The sequence below is a fragment of the Artemia sp. Qi Xiang Cuo genome, chromosome 7, assembly GCF_049724085.1.
Source record: "Artemia sp. Qi Xiang Cuo chromosome 7, ASM4972408v1, whole genome shotgun sequence".
Taxonomy (NCBI): domain Eukaryota; kingdom Metazoa; phylum Arthropoda; class Branchiopoda; order Anostraca; family Artemiidae; genus Artemia; species Artemia sp. Qi Xiang Cuo.
Genome location: NC_142800.1, coordinates 38684746 through 38702251, shown reverse-complemented (window position 1 = coordinate 38702251; position 17506 = coordinate 38684746). Strand labels below are relative to the sequence as shown.

Genomic DNA, 17506 nt, shown 5'->3' with positions numbered 1-17506 from the left:
CATATTCTCGTGGTTTTCGAACAAGGAGTAAACATATATAACATTAATTTTGATGCGTGATTCCAGCAACCTGGCTTTCATCTCCAAAAAGATTATGTCCCATGTCATTTTGTGTTTTAATCTCTCTATCAACCTGGAAACACCACCCTTAATATTTTTGATACATAATTGTTTTCACGAACAGGTTTTTCTTTACCATCCCTCTGTTCCATTCCACGAGATTAGACACACTTCATTCAAGCCCTCTTGAATTTATGGCTGTTTCATGGACAACGACAGATTAATCTACTTGATAGATTCACCAGCAATTAGAGCACAATCTAATAGCCAAAAGTCTAGCTCATCTAAATAACCCACAATGAGCAATCAGAAATGAGTTGCACCACTTCTTTTGCACACTTTGTGCAATCACCACACACTAACAATTTAATTAATTCAATACACATATTGCATATTTTCCTATTTCTACAAAATTTTGTCCTCCCAAGTTCAACATAGCAAAAGTATGCTCAAACATCACTTCAATCTAATCTCCTGATGAGTATAGTCTTTGATTGAAAGTATTCAAACACCTAGACTAGGTCTGGCCCTTCAGACAGGAGAGGAAACAGTGAAAAGAGCAGTACACATAGCTTTATTTCTCAACAAAAATTAAATTATTTGCAAGAAAAAAGCATTAGTTTGACAAAAACTTGTATTTTTCAACTCGTTCGGTCCTTTGATAATACCACATAATTATTCAGTTAAACATTTATTACCCTTTTTCATTTTATACAATAATACGAATTTTTGATATATTAACAAAAATTGCTGTTTCCTGATTTTTTTTTCGAGAGCTTGTACTATAAAATATATCAAATATGTATAACTAATTGAGATCCTGCAAAATACATAAAACAAGAAACGCAATTGAAACTTATTTTACTCGGTTGGAGCATTCATTCATATTTTCGTTTCTTCCCAACATCACTTTCTTCATCCGTTTCATAATCTGTTTCTTCATCATATTCGTCAGCATCTTCATCCTTCTCAATCTGTCTGGAAGAAGTTGGAGCTTCTTTATTAGCTATAAAGACAAACGAAGTTCAATAAAAGCCAATGATGGTTAAAGATGGTTGCGGAGCATTGCCCAGTTTTTGGTAATCAAACTACTAAGGCCAAACTTCTGTGATGAAATGCCTTACTTCCCCGGTCAAGACCCTACGCATTGGCTATTTTACAGTTATGTTTTTATTGCATCTACGTCCCTTATTGATACTGCTCCCTAGATAGCGGTGAAGACAGTCAACTTAGCTTTACGGTACCTAATATCACCTCTCTATCCTGAAAGCGACTTAATCATCATAGCATTGAATTTCATTGCAACTCTCACCCCCCTAAACTCCCCAAATTCATTTTTTCGCTACCACTTTTCTAAGAAACTCAAATTTTACCTCCCTATTTAATAATTTGCCAATTAATAAAAACAGTAGAAGCTTGGCAGTATTATTCACGGGGGAAGTAGCCGCACATTGATTTTATGGACTTATTACATTGCAATATTAGCATCACACATTGCAACAACAGCCTTTGACTTGTAATCAATAACCTCAGAAATCCTTAAATACCAAATTGGCTGACAATTAAAAAACTGTTTCAGAAATACATACCTCGAATTTTTTTATTTTATCCTTCAGAATTATAAAATCAGCCTAATATATGTAATCAACAATCTTAAAAATCTCTGTATACTAACTTTGATGATAATCAAACACTATTTGTGAAATCTATACTTAATGTTTTTTTTATATTGTGTTTGATATCTCTGCTGCGATTTCAGCCTCAGATTTACGATGAAAAGACCTGAAATACCTACTTTGGTAGAAACTTAAGATGTTCCGATTTTGTACTTCAACATGATAAGATCAGCCTTATAGTTGTCATGAACAATCTCATAAATCCTTAAATACTAACTTTGATGACAATCAAGTACTATTTATAGAATCTGAACTTAGTGCGTTTTAATCGTGTTTATGTTTCTACTTCAATATCAGCTTCATATTTGTTACGCAAAAGCCTTTAAATACTTACTTTGGTAGAAATCAAACCCCATGAAATATGTGTAGTACGAGTGTCTTGATTTAGACAGTCACACTGGGATTCTTAATAACTGGCATTTTATCAACCTGGACTATTCCCTAAACAGTTCTGGAACGATCAGGAGGCAAAACAGGTGCATCAGGTCTTGACGAAGGAAGTTTGGGATTGGGAGGGGGGGATATTGGAAAGTGCATGGAATAGGAAGCCCTCCAATCATAGAGCTGCAAATTATCAGCAACCTCAGGACTGCTTAAATACTAACTGAAGTCAAGCCCCAATTTTGAACTATGCGCTTACTATTTTTAATTTTAGACACAGACATTGCAATAGAAGCCCAAGATTATAAGTTGGAAAATCCTTCTATACGAATTTTCGTAGAAATCATACAATATTGGGGATGTATGTGCTAAGAATGTTTTGATTTGGGACAGTCATACTGCAATTTTAACGATTTTTACATCATTAGGATGTATTAGTTTAGGATTTCGTTGGCCGTCTTTTTTTCAAATTGTCAATTTAAGACTCTTCTTTCAACAAATAGGACATTCAATTAGGATCATTTAGGGAGTCAAAAGAGGTAGATCTTGCCTACATGTCCGAATCGGGGGATGGAGTGGAGAGGGAACCTGTGTTAAAGGGTAAAGGCGGAAGAAATGGGTCTGATTTGGGCCGTCCAACCATAAAGATTAAAATCCTTGCATGCGTCTACCTTCAGCAGAGTCTAATATACTCATAAATTTAAAATCAATAACCTTAGTAATTCTTAATTACCAGCTTTTGTTGTCTCCAAACAGTGCTTTTGAACTACGTTCTTAATGAGTTTTGATTTAGAAGATTCTTCCTACGATCATAATGATATTAAATAATAAATATTTAACAATTCAGGACTATTTCTCTATAGATCTCCTGAAGGTCATGAGTCAAAAGAGGTACACCATATCTGAATATTCAAATTTGGAGGGGAAGGGAGAAGGGCAAAGGCACACGGACAGAGGAACACAGCACAAAAAATCTTAGATACCAATTTCGGTAGAAATAACATACCTAAAATATGGGCTTGATTTAACCTAAAGGAGCCAGGGACCAAAGGATCTTACTTGGGGCTCTCCAATCGTACAGACTGAATATCCTCGCACGATTCTAGTGGCATGTCCACCATTATTGAGTCATGTACTTAATTCTATTTGTATGTAGGATGTCTACATAGCAACATTAGCGTCAGATTTGTAATCACAATGCTCAGAAATTCTTACATGCTATTTCTGGTGAAAATTACACTAAACAGGATCAAAGACAGAGCGTAGAAATTGTTGGTGAAAGGGTTTTGTAGATAGAGCCCACCCCCTGCTGACCAAAGCGGATTAAAATGAGTGGATATCAGGGTTTTGCCCTGATGAGCAAAGGGCATCAGAAATGTGTGTAGGCACCGCTGATGAAACGGGTCGGAAATAGAGCGTACAGACCTAGTCCAAAGGGTCCCCAAATGACCGTGAATGAGCAGAGGTAAGAAAAACAGAAATCCTTTTGTGAATCAGGATCAGAAAGTGACGAGTTGGAGAGGTTCGGCACACTTTGAGCCCTTTAATCATATGCAGTGAAAATCTTAGTATGACTATGATTGGATCAAACTGTACTATCTTTAATGCTCAATTAGAACATATCCACGAAGCCTCGGTTTGATATGGGCTATTTGCACAACTCGCACCTTACTATTATGTGGATAGCCCAGAAGGCTGTTGTTGGACGCATTGATCAATTAAATTTAGATGACCAAAGCTTCGAGTCATTGCAACATGGGACTGAGGGGGGGGGGGGCCTGGGATTGCTGTGAGCGTGTAATGGATGTAAGGTTGCCCAGAATCGGTTTGGCCCCTAAAATAGGATGTCTCAGAAAATATCTCAGAATTTAAACCTGAATAAGTCCTTCCTCAACTATCTAGATGACCAATTCTAAAGGGTAAAAATTCAGGAATAAAACACGAGAGATACTGTTAATCGCCCTTTAATAGGCCAGCACCATTGCATTAACTATAATCAAGTCTCAGAATGGCACTTCTTTCACGTATTAGCTTAAAAACTAAGCAAGTTATTCTCCTCAAAATAAAGGATCTCGTAATCCACGATATTAGATTGAAATATCCGAAATAAAGTGTCGTTGATAATAGGCAACAAAAGAGAATATCCTGATGGAGCATAATATTAGTCTAATAGTCGATCAATGAATTAAGGTGGAAAATGTGATATTCTACGGTATTATTCAACATTTTAGTTTTTTATGTGGTTCTGCAGTTTTAATGTTTCTTTATTCTTTTATACTTCTTCTTTATAAACTATACTTGCTAGGTTATTTATTTGGCAATCCTTTACAGTTCGTACAAATCTTTAGAATATAAATATATTCAGAAAAATTAAATAATAAACATAAACCTACCAGCTTGCTTAGGTAGTACTCCTTTGCTTAGCTCTCTGATCTTCTTTTTCTTCTCATTGAGAATAGCAATGAATTTTGCATACAATTCTGATTCCATCTTTTCTTTAATATTCAATGTTTCCTCAAGCAGTTTGACAAGACGCTCATTTTCTAAAAGAAGAATAATGTAAACACTTCAAAATAATATTGGCCGCGTTCACCTACAACACAAATAAGCGTCTACATATGTTATCAGTTGATAAAGATCAGTTCACCCTAGAGGGCAACCGTAAAGACAATAGATAACTTTTACGAAAAACAAGATACGCCCTCCGGTTTTGTGAACCACCAGGGGTGTGTCCGTCGTATTAGGTGTTGGTCGAAATTACTTTGATTGATTTATCAAATTTAATTTGTCCCAATTACATTCATTTGTAGATACACAGAAGGGAGGGGATGTGCTGAACATCCTCCTAAAATAATATTTTTTCGAGGGACCAGAACCCCTTTGAAAAATTGAAAGCTTATAACCTAAAAATCCAGTTCTGGCATTTCAGAGCCTCTCAACTTAGATTACTCTTTAGTGATGCTCTTTTTTCAGGGAGGTTTGTGTCAAACGAATGGCCATAGATAATAAAAAGAAAAGAGATAAAACCATTTTAATCTACCCCTTATTTTAATTAGTAAAACTGCCAGTTTTCTCATTTTGTCGAAAGAGCGACGATCCTGGATCGCATGGGGTTAACCAAGATACTGCTTGGTTTAACGTATCGAATAGCCCTTCAAAAATACACTATTTTACACGGGATATTTCAAGGGGTTGTACGTTTCAGTTTTTAAACGCGTTATTGTACAATCTAAAATTTATTAATCACAAACAAATCAAAACGAACACTAGCTAAGTAAACAGTAAAACAAGTTTTTCCCCATAAAACTAAAGACTGGTGTTTAACCTAGATATGGGTATTGCTTCTGCTATCTTGATCCCACTCTCGGTTTGTTAAGCGTAACATCAGTTTGTTAAGCGTAGCATTCGATGGCAAAAATTAGCCAGTTTCTAACTACTGGTGTTTTATTTACCTATCGTGTTACCGTTTAAAATGTTTTCATTGAAAACATTATCATTTTCGCTATTACAACACTGTAAATTAGTCCAATTAATTGAGCACTTTTCATCTCGAGGTATTGAGATAAAAAAGCACACTATTGAAAAGATATGTTCTTTTTTTTATAAACAGAAAATTAAAGTTCAGTGTAAATAGTGATGATAGGGTAGAGGAGATATCATGCCTTTGATATCAAGTTAACCTGTTCTTTTTCAGATTTAAAATTGTTCTTCATCTTTGTTTAAAACAACCATTTACTTTATATAATTATTCAATGCTATTAGAGATTCTTTGTATGAGCTATGGAAGTCAGGCACATAAAGAATAAATTATTTATGGTTGGATCATATGTCAAGGGGGAATTCGAAAAAACCTCAGAGATAGAATGATTATACCGACAACATACGAATTACAGAGAAGAAGTCACATATATGGATTTGGATGGTTGCAAGGGCTCCCCCGCCAAGCGTACTTACAACTCAAAGCAGGAATGAAGGGTACCATTAAAGAAATATAAAGTGATAGCAGGATGTGGGAGCGTTTCTTAATCAGGAAATTATGATAATTGTTCTTAGCGTTTAAACAGGCTTTTTTATTTTCAAAAAAAGTCTGTAGGTTATTTATAGATTCCATGACTTCCTTCGTAGGTGATCTTGCACATCTAAAATACAATCCTCCTATTTTATCAAACACTGAGACAGTATTTTTTATACAGTATATGTTCAATGCATCTTGTCAGTACACAAAAGACGAATATAAATATTGCAACTCAAACATGAATATCTCTTCCTAAAAACTGTTATGATGATATATCAGACAGATCCATATCACTCTCCTTCGAGAATGATGAATAGCTCTTAGTCTAAACTGAAATCTGTAACCATTTTTCTTATTTATCATATCATTACCAACAAATTTAAATACTCCAAAACCAGATTCGCTTTCACCAATTGAAATATTCACTGTGAATGAATTTCTTTAATGCATCGAATAGATGGTTAATTTTTTCCTGTCCATCCCCCTTTTAGTCTGGAGTATCGCTGACCCCTTCTGCTTTCTTCTTAATTATAAACAAGTTTCAAATATCTTATAGTTTTAACAAGATTAACTCTTTATTTTCACTACATTATTTCCTCTATAATCACCTTTGGCACTTGCAACTATTTTTTTTTTATTTCAAGTATATCTTAAATAAGCTACGATATTATCTTTCACACTATTATGTTGTTGTTTTTACAAAATTGAAGTTTTTCATTCCTCTTTATTATTTTAGTCTCCAACCTCCTTTTAGTTCCAGTCTCATTGCATAGTTAGTAAAGTGATCAGATTAACGACGCATCTTGACTACTAAGGTCCCTGCATCGGCCTTGCAGTGTGTTGCCACAGCAACGTTCGATCTCTGGGTCCTGTATTGCCAAGCTAAGGTCAAACCCACTGCGCCACGACAGTAGTCATTGCATAGTTACGATTATTATTTTCTGTTTTTAAGTTATTTTACCTAAAAATACTCATCAAATATAGTCGTGTTTATTAAAGTAATCATCATCGTTTTTTTCTAAAAATAAAAATCTCAGTGGCCACGATTATGATACTTACTTCTCGAACTTTCGATACTTACTTTTCAGCGTCTGACAATTCAATGAGACTTACTGCTCATTATTATAATTTCTCAACTGCCTAATAATTTAGGTCTTCAACAAATCGCTGCTTGACAGCAAAAAGGTTGTATATTCACTTTTTCAAATTTCGAGGAAAATACAATTAAAAAATCGATATTTTGCGGAGCTGAATGTAAGGTAGATACAAAAATGAATTGAACGCCAGTTTAAAGCTACTACTTTGGGAGATTTGTAGGTCAAATTTGGGTCGTGCTCAGTGAAATTTACTAGTTCAAAAGGTCAGTTGAAAATTGGATATGACATTTTTGTCCGTCCTTTCTGCTGCTAACACGGTTAAGAGAAAAGTGTAGGAAAGCCCTTTGGTTCTTTTTTACAATCAGTTACGACAATTTGTCACCAAGACTTACTGGAGAATCAGAAATGTTTATCCTAGGAATCTGACCCGGCGTTTCTAACTTTTTACATTGCTTTGATCACTTAAACTGAACCTTCAGTCAAAGCAACTACAAACTAACTTCAAAAATTTCGATTACATGGTTAAAAGAAAAAAACAAGGTGACTAATTTGGCCTTAACTGATTGTCTTTCCCCGATCTCAGCTTTTTTGTCTGTTTGTGGGGTGGGGTGGGGGGGGGGGGTGGTGCAGCTTCTTCTTCAAGGCATAAAAAATATAAATACGACAAACGGGTCTATGGCCAGTAAATAAAAAAGGAAAAAAAAACGAAGATTTCGCCCGTATCAAACAAGGCGTCTTCAGCGTAGACAAAGAATAAGCTGAAACTAAAAAATGTTCATAAAACTAAAATACTCACCTAAAAATATAATATTCAATTGCTTAAAATTTACAATTTGAAGCTACCTTCGTGAAACCACCTCACAAAAGTAACTGGATTTAACCTTTTAAAAAACCAAATTAACAAGGAATAAGTTATTACAACATAATTTTTCGCAAAGCCTTTGATGCTGCTATTCACTTAGCTCTATTATTTGAGCAAGCACCTGGAAAATCTCGCAATGCTTTATATTTATTTTTAAATATGAGTTCCTTTTTTAAAACAGTGTCATAAATAGGATCAATATTTATACTCCCAGTATCTGTATTAATTGATAAACCTGCAAAAATATGTTTTTTAATTTCTAATACATCAAGAGCTCATTGCGTGAAACCTTTTTCCTTGGAAATGGCTGTTGCCTCCTCGAACTGTACAAAATGGTCCAAATTAAAAAATATATGTTCTGCTAAGGCTGAAGTGAAACTTTCCGGAGGTTTTGTAAATTTTAGAGCATGATCTACTGAATTCCAGTACTCAATCAATCTTTCTATAAATTGCTGGTGTGTTCGATCGATGTAAAATGTTCCGCAAAAGCAAGGGATGCTATAAACTCCGTTTGAAAAAATATTACATGTTATATCTTTTCCAGAATTTAGAAAGTTACTCAATCGTCTGATTGATTTAGAACAAGTTGAAATATTATGTTTCAGTAAAGTTCGTTTGATTTTTTCCCCGAGAATTGGTATGTAAGGTAATGAAATGCATCTATTGGAAATTATGGGGTCCAAAAGTTGAGAACCTTCGTTTTTATTACCTTTTTTCATGCTTAATCTGCCTTTTCTATATTATTTCATTTACGAATTGTAACAGAATATCTCTTGCAAAATAAAATATCTCTCAGATACAATAGTTTGCTATCAATATATTCCGGGGACCAAATTTTAAAAACACTATCAGCTATTCATATGACTATTCCTTTTTTTTTTTTTACTGAAATTGGGTGTGATGAGCGAAAATTTAATTACTTGTCATTTTGAGTTGGTTTTCTATAAATTCAAAAAAGTAAACCATTATCACTTTTTATTAATAAAATATCTAAAAAGGGTAGCCTATCTTTTTTTCTAACTCTAGAGTAAATTTAATATTTTTGTCTAACCTGTTTAAATGGTCAAGAAAAAAATTTAAGGAATCCAATCCATGCTCCCAAAAGCATAAAACATCGTCCATAAACCTACCCCAGAAACAAGATGACAGACGAAAACACTGAATAGCGGACATGTCTATCGAATCCAAAAATAAATTAGCCAGGATTGGACTTAAAGGAGCGCCCATGGCTAAACCGAAGACTTGTTGATAAAATTCTCCTCTAAAACCGAAATAAAAGGAATACTTGTTTACCAACGAGACCAATTTCATAATGACTTCGACGTCCAGAGTCGCCAACGTTACATCTTCTATCAATTCAAAATATTTTTGTATTTAATTTTTTATTATGAGTTCACATTTTTTAACATAACAATTTGTGTACATGGACACAACATCAAAACTACAGAGAATCATATTGTTGTCTATGCGATGATTTCTCAATTTGTTTACAACATCAACTGAATTTCTCAAATAAGATCTTTGAGTCCCCAAAAGCGGACGAAATGCAATTGACAACCATTTTCCTAATTTAGAAACCGGTGAATGAATAGTTGATACAATAGGGCGAAGAGCATTGTTCTTGTGGATTTTAGGCAAACCATAAATTTTCGGTGCTGAACAACCTCTGAGGAAAAATTTATTATAAAATTGAGGGGTTATTTGTAAATTGTTTTTTAGTACTTCTAATTCATGTCGTGTTTCTTTTGTGTATTGTACTGTGGGGTCAAAACCCAGTTTTTTGTAAGTAATCTCATCTGAGATAGTTGCATTCATTTTTTGTTCATAATCACTGCTATGCATTATGACGATTGTGTTTCCTTTATCAGCGTTGGTGATGATAAGGTCTTTATATTGTTTTAAAAATCTAAGGGTTTTTACGTCAATTCTGGTGGTACTATTCTCAATTTTTTCCTCCCCACAACCCATCAATATAATTAAGAATTTTAATTGGGATTACTGGTTATTAACTGATAAGAAGACTTCCTTATTTCCAGGGCTTGGTTACAGATGAGATGAAGGATTTCTGAATACTTGAAGATACTTTTTGGGGAGTCAAAGGGCTGAAAGGACTAATTGGCAGTTCATATACCCTGTATACAAATTTTGGAACTGGAACTGGAAAGGTAATTGTGTTATGTGCTTATCATTTTTGTTCTTTTTTTTTAAGGACTCAAAATAAAAAAAAAAACACGTAGAGGTAAGCCTTTAGAACTGTACTATACACATTTTTCGTGGATAGATGATTTGTATAGAAAATTAAAAGAGGATATGACATCTCAAAAGCAAAAATTAAGCAGTAGGTCAATTTTGGAAATTGACCTACTGATTTTTTTTCAAAATATGACCTAAATTGGACACAACTGTGGGCATTTTTTTTTCCCAAGAGCAATCCTATTGAATATGTTGTGATATTTATGACGTAACTTTAGATTAAGCACAGTTCAAAAAAAAGTTTGGAAGAATAGTAAGATAAGTCTTCAAACCAAGATTAGAACATTGAAAGTCAAAGTGACGGCGTCGATCAAATGTGGTCTAGAATCAAGGGTCCTCCAAAGAATAGAGAAAGGTCTGCTAGATATTTTTCAGAGAAATAGTATGCGGATTATATTGGTGACCAAATTGACTAACCGTATTTCAAAAGTTAGGCTGTACGAAAAATGTGGTTTAATCGTGTTTTCAAGGGCTATAATAAAAGAAAGGTTGACATGGCTAGGGCACGTTCTGCGGATGAAGGATGACAGATTGCCGAAGATTGCCTTTTCGGCTAACCGTCTAGGGCTAAACGGAAAGCAGTTTATCCTCGTCTGGAGTGGAAGGATGTCACAAAGAAAGAATTAAAGGAAATGGAAACTCCCTGGGAGGGTGTAAAGAAGGAGTTTTTGAATAGATTGGAATGGAGGATGAGTGTGCGTAGCTGTGTTGGCTTCAGGCGGTATGATGTTGTGGTGAGTTGTTATTAGTAGTAGTATAGAGTATATTTAAACTTTTAGAAATGGATACAGTTACAGCCTGGGATTCGTTTTCATTTTTTTAGGGGGGGGGGGTCCTATGGTAAAAAAAAAGGGTCACATAGCCACACACGAGCACAGATTTCTAAAGCAAACCGAGGCTTTGGGCTTATTAAGTGCAAAAAGGCTTATTCAAAATCGTAAGGCTACCAACAAATTAAGAGAGAAAAAAAGCGGAAATACTGACTTTAAAGTCACAATTAGCAGTTATACTTTTTAATAGCAAAAATGACAATAAAAAAAAATGCCAACAGTTGGGATGGAAAAGTTGTGAACATGCATCTTAAGCAATTATATATTATATAGCTATTATAATTTATTTATTTAGCTGATATTGACTTAATAATTTAAATTTAATAATATGTTCTTCCATAGCCCCATAGTTTGGCAGAGTGGTGCCGGCGTCTGGAAGAATCATTTGGGGACGTTTTTAACCCTGTTATCGCAAGAAAGATTCTAACGGGTGACGAAATGTTTATTCTCTTATTCTTTCGAAGGCATTTTTGTTGTAAATATGTTGTAAGAAAAAAATTTAAGAGAGAAAAAAAGAAATATTGACTTTAGAATCACAATTTGAAATTATACTTTTTAATAGCAAAAATGACAATAATAAAAATGTCAACAATTGGCATGGAAAAGTTGTGAGCATGCGTCTTAAGCAATTATATATTATATAGCTATTATAATTTATTTATTCGGCTAATATTTTCACTTTTCTATTTAATACTATGTTCTCCCATAGCGTTTGTTTGTTTTGTTTTTGTTTTTTTTTGGGGGGGGGGGGGAGGGGCGGAGTCATTCGAAATAATCCAAACAAAACAGGATCTTAGCTGCGACAACGTATCATAAAAAAAACACTACCTAATTTGAGCCGCTTCTCAGCTTCTTTTAGCTCACATATTTGTTTCTTGCTTTCAGCTTGATTATGAGCTAGTGTATCTAACAAGAAATCCTGAATGACAGCACAAGATAATTGCTAAAAAGAATAAAATTCAAATAAAAATCAAAATAAAACAAAAAAGCATAATAAGCATGTTTCTTTATCTTTGGTTTAACTCTGAGTTTATTTTACTGGCGCAACTTATGCAATACAATGGAACTACAATTATGAATGCAATGAATTAGAAATTGCTTATGCACAATGATAGATAAAAACAATAATGACCAAGGAGAGCTGATTCCTTATTTATTCATTTTTTTAGCTTTTAATTCCAAAAGATCAAAGAAAATAAAACCCATGAAAAGAACTTTAGAAGGAAAATATTACAGAAATTTTTGCCAACAAATATTTTTTTGCGCTCTATGATGCCCTTTGGATCGGGGCACCAAGCCACATTCCCTTAAAATAAAGCTTCGTCAGAATGCTCCAAAAAAGCGAAACAATACTTGAAAATGGGTTTTTTATTAGTTTCAATCTCCCCTTCCCCAAGAGAATCCGTGGCTCTTATCCTCCTCACAAAAAAAGATGCCTCTGATGAGCTGGCTCTTATCCCCCTCCCAAAAAAAAATCCCTCTGATGAGCTATTCCAAGTTGTATCTTGTCATTTATACAACCCCCAAGCTTGTGGCGGATGTAGCATTTTCTTCGCTAACATCAATGGGTGAGTCTGAAAACAAAAAGTTTCTCAGATAAAATGAATGAAAACATTACTTAGTCAAAATAAATCCATTTGTTGGTATCTAGAGTAAACAAATCGATTCCCGGACAAACCTATTTTTCGTTCGTAGTTTTCGAATGGGACTTCCAGAGATATTCAGTAATTGATACTTGAGCTCATTCCAGAGAGTGTCATTCATACGGCTCTACTTTTTTTTAAAAGATAGAAGAAAGTTGGCATGAAAGCCATACTTTAAATGAGGGATAGATGCCTTACGTTCGGGGAATGAAATATTTTTTTTTCTCTTTTGTTGTTTCGATGAATTATGCCCGTATTTTGTCTTTTTTCACAAAGCCCCCCCCCCCGCATGTGTATACGTCCAGTGAAGAACTTATCTCATAGCCCTAAACATCAACATTAAACGTCTGTTAGAAAAACTGGAGAACATGATGTTGATGAAAGTCTGTGTAAGGAATTCTCAAACGTTAATATAAACATAATCGGTGCTTTTTGCACAAGTTTTCCTAACATTATACACTAAGTTAGTGGGCCTTCTATGTTGTATAAAAATAAAATCATACTCGAGGGCGATATTTCATAGATTATTTGCGATTTTTTTTCTACGACTTTTCAAAGATATCGATAATAATATACGCCTCGGGACTCTTTTCTATGCGACAAAGTTAAATATACTTCGTGGGAAATTTTAATAGACAGAAAGTAAAGCATATATTTTATGCCCTGTTTTAACAAAAACTCATGTTAACTTCTTTAATTTCATCGCTGATGTTAGGAAAAGGTCTTCTTGTAAGGTTTATTATATACTTTTAAGGAAATAGAAATGACCAAAAATTGATCTTTAAAAAATTCTGAATAACTGTCGCTTTCCCAAAAACGGAACTTGCTTCAGTTTTTTTTATGGATTTATAGCGTAAGCTAAAAGTTACCAATATCATGATCGGTAAAATACCATTGAGATCCTTATATAAAAGTTTTTTTTTGTTTTTGAAGGCTAGTCAAGGACTTTTCTACTCATAAAGGAATATCCTATTTTGGGGTGGATTTTGTGTTTTCAGTAAATCGCTAGTTTCTCGGAATTCTACAGATATAGGGAAAAACCACGAGTCAAGTTATTTAAGCTAGTTTTGTAGATGTATGTTGCATAAACTGCAAAGCAAAACTTTTGGTTCGTTTTAAGCTTCAATTTCGCTCTTCACTTCCATTAGAAAAACTTTTTTTTTAATTAATTGAATTATGGAATACTAGCACCCTTTTGACTTATCGCTTATACATTTTCCAGCGCAAATAATGTGGAATGCAACTCACTTTTTCCAGTTGAAATCTCCCAAACTTCATTTTTATACCCTGGTTCCCTATATCCTTTTTCAAAACCAATTCGTGGGTATTCTGTTTAAAATCGAACTCGAAATCCTGATTTCGGCCTTCTGTAAAAGCTTGAATCAAAACAGCCTTGTATTCATCCATTGTCATATGACATTGGCTGGCAAACTTGGATAATGTAGAAAATGGCACCTAAAAAATTTGGCAATGATCAACTATTTCTTTAGTAAAAATTCTTGTATGCAACAAACAATTCGCCACACGTAGAAACACAAATCGCTATAATACTCCGTCAAAAATCAGTGGGAATGTCTAACATTTTCACGAATGTGGATTGATGCGTTCACGTTAGTTCTACAACAGGTCTGACTGAAAATTATCAAAGGCACTTCATACTGTAATTCTCGACTAATTACTTTAATATACTATATAATAAATATACATCATGCAGAACTTTGCAAACCTTGTTTTCACTCTCCTACAAATCATGAAAATGTCAACTATGGCCATTGTTATTGGTCATAATGATATGTTTAACTTCAAATGATTCCTCTTTTTTTGCTCTTTTCTCGAGTGGGTAGAAAAGTGAAAACAAGCAGATTCAAATTCCCTAGAAATTTGTTTCCGGGTATTTTTGAAAAAAGCCTTTGTTTCTGAACTGACAATATACATTTTTTGTGTGTTTTGTAGAAACTAGGGAAATCTTTCTTAAAAGAAAAGTGCAGGAAAAGTAAGAAGGTAAATTCGAAAACTATCAATACACCACAAAATGTCACTTTCTTTCTGAAACTCCAGCTCGGAGGTCCACATTACAACTTTAAATACCGCCATACCTACAATTATTTTAAAAGCAAGACTATTTCAAATTTTTGGCACGGAGTAAATGGTCTGGCTCGGGAGTGTGTCCACACCTAGGGGATTAAACCTCCCAGTAGATCTAGCTTATAGTCAAAGCTGTGACTTTTGAAGCCTGTAAGCCTCCTTACCTCATTTTTAATTGTAAGGCTTTAATATTCTTACTGAAGAGAGGAATATGTCATATTTTTGCAAACAAAAATGTTTTTCCAAGCTTTCCATGTAGTCTGTTTCTCTTGAGCTAAAGGCCTTGGCAAGGGCTATACTGCAGTATTCCAAGGTTTCCAGTAAAAATCTCAACCAAATTTGTATATTTTCTCAAAGCTAGAAGGTATTTTTGGGACCAAACAACATAAGATGCAGTAGCTTTCCTTTAAAGGTGTAGTTGTCTTTGGTAATCAACGAACTGTAAATGTTTCAATTTTTATGGATGAACATCATCATCATATCAGATTAATTCAAGGGCACCGGGAGAACATTTTCCAGCGGGGGGGGGACGCTAAAATATCAGTTATGGTTGGGTGACAGGGAATATATTTCAGGATTTTTTTTTGTAGGAATAAGTTTAATTTTAAATACTTTTGAGAAAAAACTCTCAAATAAAAAGAGCAATTAAATTAAATGCAAAATGAAACAAAATACACCCTCCCCCCCAAAAAAAAGCAAGCGATCTGATTGAAAATCTCTTTATTAGATACATCATATCAGAGAACCCTACCGTAGTGGTTTCAAGCTCCAATCTTCCAAATGTGGAATTTCGCTTTTTTTTTCAGAAGAAACATCGTCGATGCATGTTTATTTGTTCTGTTGTTTCCCAAGGGTGGTTGTATCTAACTTAAGGTCCAATATAATTGGGAGGGAGCTCATTCAAACGTAAATTTAAAGATCGTTTTTAAGTGACCATACAGATTAAACCAGGGAAAAATCTTTTTTTCTTGCTATTTTAGGGCACAAAACTACGACTTTACCCCGAAGAGGATGAGTTTTCAATCGATTTAAAATTCTGAAAAGCTAATTGATTTGAAAGTACGAATAACTATATTTTCGCCTTTCCAGTTGTGCAAGGAGTACTGCCACACGGTGGCAGCACTGGATTCAACCAAGTTGATTCGCTTTATTTCTAATGAAATTACAGCTATGTTTGGCGATCTGTAATTGCGTATCAGCTATAATGAGGGGGAGGATGAGTCACTGTTTAGGTGGGGGTGGGGTAGTTTCCTAAGAAAGTAAATTTTAATGGACAAACTGCTTACTCTTCACGAGGCTTCAGATAATTGTTGAAAGAGGAAGGGGGAGTAGGAATTAATTAAATTGTTTCTCTATACAGCTAAAATGTTACATTCCGAAATTAAAAAAAAACAGCTTTTCAACTGAAAACAAGGAACAGATTGGAAACCTATTGAACAGATTATTCTTTACATGAAGGAGGCTTTCTCCTCCTTAGCTCCTTACTCTTTACTCTGAAGTTTGGCTTTTTTCCAAATTTTTTCAAAAAATTTGCAATTAGAAAGATAAGATTTTTGAAAGCACTAAAAATACTTTTGTTGAATGAGCAAGGTGTTGAGAAGGGCGCAGTCCCGCTTATATACAGAGTAAAGTTTTGGTTTATGAATGCAGTACTTTTGGTAACGCAGATAAAACGATCAATATTTCAATGTCTCTGTTTGTATTTTGATAGGTAATGAAACAGTTCATGGTAATGAAGTGTAAGTATGGAGTGACCCGGCTCAATAGCAACCTAAACTCTAAAAAACTGAATTTTGATACCAATTGATATATCAAAAGAATTGGCTTAGTATGTTAATCCTAAATATATAAGATTCATCAAGTTTAGAGTTACCCGTCAAAGGCTTCGAGTCTAAGCAATCTTGTCGGATTTTCTAAAAAAGGGGAGAAGACCCACTTGAAGTCATATAATTTTAATGAACATTACACAATCAGATTTAGCATATCAAAGAACCCTACTGTAGAGGTTTCAAGCTCCTATCTACAAAAAGGTGGAATTTTGTAATTTTTGCCAGAAGATAGATTACGGATACGTGTTTATTTGTTGTTTTTTTTCCAGTGATGATCGTATCGCCCCAGTGGGCCTAGACCGTCGAGAGAGCATTCTATTGGAAATGAAAGGTTCTAGTGCCCTTTTTAAGTGACCAAAATAATTGGAGGGCAACTAGGACCCCTGCCGCTCTACTTTTTTTTTCTAAAATCGTCCGATCAAAATTTTGAAATAACTTTTTGCTTCAGTATAGTTGAAAGACCCAATAACTGTGTCTTTAGAGATAAAATGACCCCCTACAGCCCCAGGAGAAAGGTTTTTAAGCTATAAAATTTATGCATTTCTTTATTTGTTATTGGGAATATGCATACAGTTTTTGGATGGGGGGGGGGAGAATTCCCTGCTGGGAGGATTTCACACGGAGAGAATTTTCCATGGAGAGGGAAGTTTCCAGGGGTGAGCTTTTCAGGGAAATTTTACACTTGGTGAATTTGCCAGAATTCCTATAAGAATTTTCTTTATATATCTTGCTTTTTCTTTACCGATTCAATTTTAGGCGTGGAGATATTAAGGGT

At 34.4% G+C, this 17506-nt stretch overlaps 1 protein-coding gene across 1 annotated transcript in view; it reads right to left on the bottom strand.

Annotated features, from left to right (window-relative positions):
* Positions 1–618: 618 nt before the first annotated feature.
* LOC148950249 (DNA repair protein XRCC4-like) overlaps positions 619–17506 on the bottom strand; it is a 40479-nt gene continuing 23591 nt past the window's right edge. Inside the window, exons 3-6 of the mRNA XM_089091522.1 lie at positions 14066–14272; positions 12003–12117; positions 4511–4660; positions 619–1066 (exon numbers count right to left, since the gene is read on the bottom strand). Coding sequence (XP_088947648.1) covers positions 939–1066; positions 4511–4660; positions 12003–12117; positions 14066–14272 — 600 coding nt within the window. The 3' untranslated portion in view covers positions 619–938. The remainder of the gene's footprint in view (positions 1067–4510; positions 4661–12002; positions 12118–14065; positions 14273–17506) is intronic.